The sequence below is a fragment of the Octodon degus genome, unplaced genomic scaffold, assembly GCF_000260255.1.
Source record: "Octodon degus isolate 3935 unplaced genomic scaffold, OctDeg1.0 scaffold00272, whole genome shotgun sequence".
Lineage (NCBI taxonomy): Eukaryota > Metazoa > Chordata > Mammalia > Rodentia > Octodontidae > Octodon > Octodon degus.
In genome coordinates this window covers 2094831-2098308 of record NW_004524848.1, presented here as the reverse complement: position 1 = coordinate 2098308, position 3478 = coordinate 2094831, and the positions used below count along the sequence as shown (strand labels likewise).

General features: G+C 39.0%; 1 protein-coding gene across 1 annotated transcript in view; it reads right to left on the bottom strand.

The window, feature by feature from the left end:
* Positions 1 to 658: 658 nt before the first annotated feature.
* Positions 659 to 3478, bottom strand: part of LOC101574361 (ATP-binding cassette sub-family G member 2-like) — a 3627-nt gene continuing 807 nt past the window's right edge. Inside the window, exons 2-3 of the mRNA XM_023706843.1 lie at positions 2830 to 3036; positions 659 to 910 (exon numbers count right to left, since the gene is read on the bottom strand). Coding sequence (XP_023562611.1) covers positions 659 to 910; positions 2830 to 3036 — 459 coding nt within the window. The remainder of the gene's footprint in view (positions 911 to 2829; positions 3037 to 3478) is intronic.

Below are 3478 nucleotides of genomic sequence, written 5' to 3'. Positions count from 1 at the left end.
CTGTGAACATCTCAATCTCAGACTTTCAGCCTCCAGAACTGTAATAAAATTAATTTCTCTCATTCAACCACCTACGCTGTGTCATTTGGCTGTGATATTACCCTAGTCAATCTCCACTCCCTGGAGTCACTAGTTCTGCCCTCTGGCCTCCTTGATGTCCCAGAAATAGCAGACCTGCTTGGGTCCTGTGCCACTGGCTGTTTCTTACAACTAGAGCTCTCTCCTGATTCACCCAGCCTGGTTTCTCATTCCCTCCCAGCTCACATGTCACAGGCTCATGAAAGGTCTTCCCTTATCCTCTTGCAATTTACAACAGCTCCCAAGCCCCAACCATGGCCAACTTTCCCTATACTCTTGTTTCATCTTTCCTAACAGCATAGCTTTGTTGTTTGACTGCTTCTTTTTAAGAGGAAAAAATTCTGCTGTTCACTTTTTGGTTTTTTTGGTACAGGGTTTCACTACACAGCCTTGTAGTGATCTTCCTGTTTTCACCCTCCCCAGCAGTTGGCATTACAAGGGTGCACCACTACACCTGGACTCCACTGCAGGCTTAACATGCCCCAGAGGCAGGGCTGGGATAGCATGTGGTACTGGGGATAGAACCCCAGTCACAGAACCCTGTGCTTGCCTAAGCAAGTGCTTAGTCCAATAAACTATCTCAACGGCCCTTGCTATTCACTTCTGAGTCCCTTGCAATAAGAATACTGAGCACATAGACATAATCAAAGATTTGTAATAAATAAATGAAAAAACAATGCTGCTGTCGCATGTACTTTTTCAGAAGTGAAATAACTGCATGCGCAGTGCTTGAATCTAATCCAGTCATGGGCTCATCCAGGAACAAGACGGGAGGGTCAGTGATCAGCTCTATTGCGACACTGGTCCTTTTTCTCTCATCTTTGGACAAAACCTAAAACACAAATTATTACTATCATCTATAGAAATCACCAGCATCCCTGTCACTTGGTGAACTAATCTGTGCCAGCCCTGTAATAGACAATTTCTCTCTTTTTCCTTATTATTCTAAACAGCAAGTAAACAGACACTTAGGAGAGGAAGTAGGTTTCTTCTTTACTAAATGAGTAAACTGAAACTCAATCCAGAGCTGTTAAATGAGATCTGACATAAAGCTCATACTTTTCACAATTACAAATGTCGCTTATCAAATCAAGCATTTCATTTTAGGGTAAGAAATTAGAACACTGGAAAGCTATGGTCCCGACATAGTAAAACCACAGTGTACACAGCAGATAAAGACAGGAGAGAAAAGAGGAAAGCATCTATAGAAATTTATTAGTCTTCTAACAATATATCTCCTCACTATAGTAGCCAAATGTCTCCAAATAAAGTTACAAAATGGGAGTGAACTTGGAGCCAGGAAAGTTCACTTTATACCAGGCCATCTCAGCCCCTTTTCCATTTCTGCAAGGCTTGCCAAACTGATTCTATCAGGGGGCTGGGGACCTAGCTCAGTGGCACAATGCTTGCCTGATAGGCATAAGATCCTGAGTTTGATTCCTGGTACCCACAAAAAAAAGGAAAAAGAAAGAAAACGTACAAAGTACTAAGTTAGTCTATACTCTATCTCACTATAGAATTCCAAATTCATCCTTTCTGATGAATCCAGAAAATAGGATTATTTTAGCACATTTGCCTCCAAAAGTCCAAATGTCTAAACTTCCACACAGACAGATTTCTCTCATTTTTTTCTCACTAATCTTCACAAAACGAAGGGTTATTTTATCTGTTCTTTGTTACCCATGCCCACAACTATAGATCCAAATTCTATTCTAGAGGTTGAGATAAACATATCAAAACAAAATTTATGGAAAAATAATGAGTACAAATTAAAAGTAAATCCTAATGTGATTGAATGTAGCTTTGAAAGCCATATTATAGCAAAGTGAAGTACAGCAAGAATTCTTGCCTTCTTATGAATCAATTTCAGAAATATGCCTCAGAAACACATTGGAACAAAGGCCCCTGGAAGAAGAGAAGTGAGCTCAAAGGGGAAGGAGAGAAATAGGAGAAAGAAAAGTTAGCATAAAGCTATTAAATGAGCCCCTGAACTCTACAATGAGGACAGGAGAGGGTGATATAGAAAAAGTGAACTGAAGACATTTTCCACCCTACATCTCCCCCTGTTCCCAGGAGTTACCCATTCTTGGGACTAACTCTCCTGCTTAACTTCCACTTTCATATTAGATAACTAGTCACTTTTTTCCTCATTACAGAAAGCAACCATTATAAGTTGCTATGTTAGAGGAAAATTCTAATTTCCTATACAATAGGAACTTTCTGTCTTTTTTATATATTAATTTCATTGAGAAAGTAGTAGTAATAAGACAGTTTTAAAACAGGTTAGTAGGAGGATGGGGAGATGGCTCAGTAGAACAAGCACTTGCATGGCAAGCACAAGGGCCTCATTTCAAGCCACAGTTCCGAAAAAAAAAAAAAGGTTAGTAGGACAGTTACAATAATTAATGCATTACATATTGTTGTCTTTGTAGTAGTTATTCATAGTACAAGATGCAGATGTGATATCTTGTCTAAGCACTATTAGTTCAAAACTTTCTTCTCATTGAACTAAGAGAAAGTAGCTGTATATGTGTGCTAACTATTTGTATATAGAGATACATATCGATGATGTAGAGTGTGGCTAAGAAGAGTCACCTGAAGAGAAAACGTTCTCTCAGGCTTTCACAGAGAGCAAATTGGTCAATCAATGGCCGTGACTTATCCACATGGCTAACACTGACAAAAGATCTACATTGTCTTTAAGAGAGATCCTATTTCCTAGCTATGATTCCCTCAGTATATTCACATTACCTTGGAATCTGCCACTCCATCCAGACCTAGCTTAGCAATGAGAATGTTAATCCGTTCATTTTTTTCATGATCCGTCATAGTTGTTGGAAGCCGAAGAGCTGCTGAGAACTGTAAATGTTCTCTCACGGTAAGTGTGATCATCACAACATCATCATTCAGACAAAATATTTGAATGGCATATCTTGAGTCTTTTTGAAGACCATCATTCTAGTATATGTATCTTAATCATCAAAATTACACACCAAAAGTACTTTCTAGATAATGGTGATCTTTCTATTCTGCCCACTGTAGTAACTACATACATAAACAGCTGCATTCTGATGAGATAATTTGCAACCCCCACTGCCCACCAATGAAGAGCACAGGTTATGAGATGACTAATAGCAGACTGCTGAGTACTGAGATTTTTCCAAGGATATCTCTCTAAGCTAATGGAATGAGAAAGGAAAAAAGAGCAGAAAAGGACAATATTGACCCCACTGCCCTACAAGGCTCAAATTCCTCATCTTCTCTGCTTTTTCCTTTAACCCTACCCTCAAATAGTGGGAGATTATGAAAATTCAGTATAAAGAAAGTTGGTTCCATGAGCACATCATATAATTCATTGGAAGCATACAAAAGCATAACCCAAGACATCTGCCCATGAAGA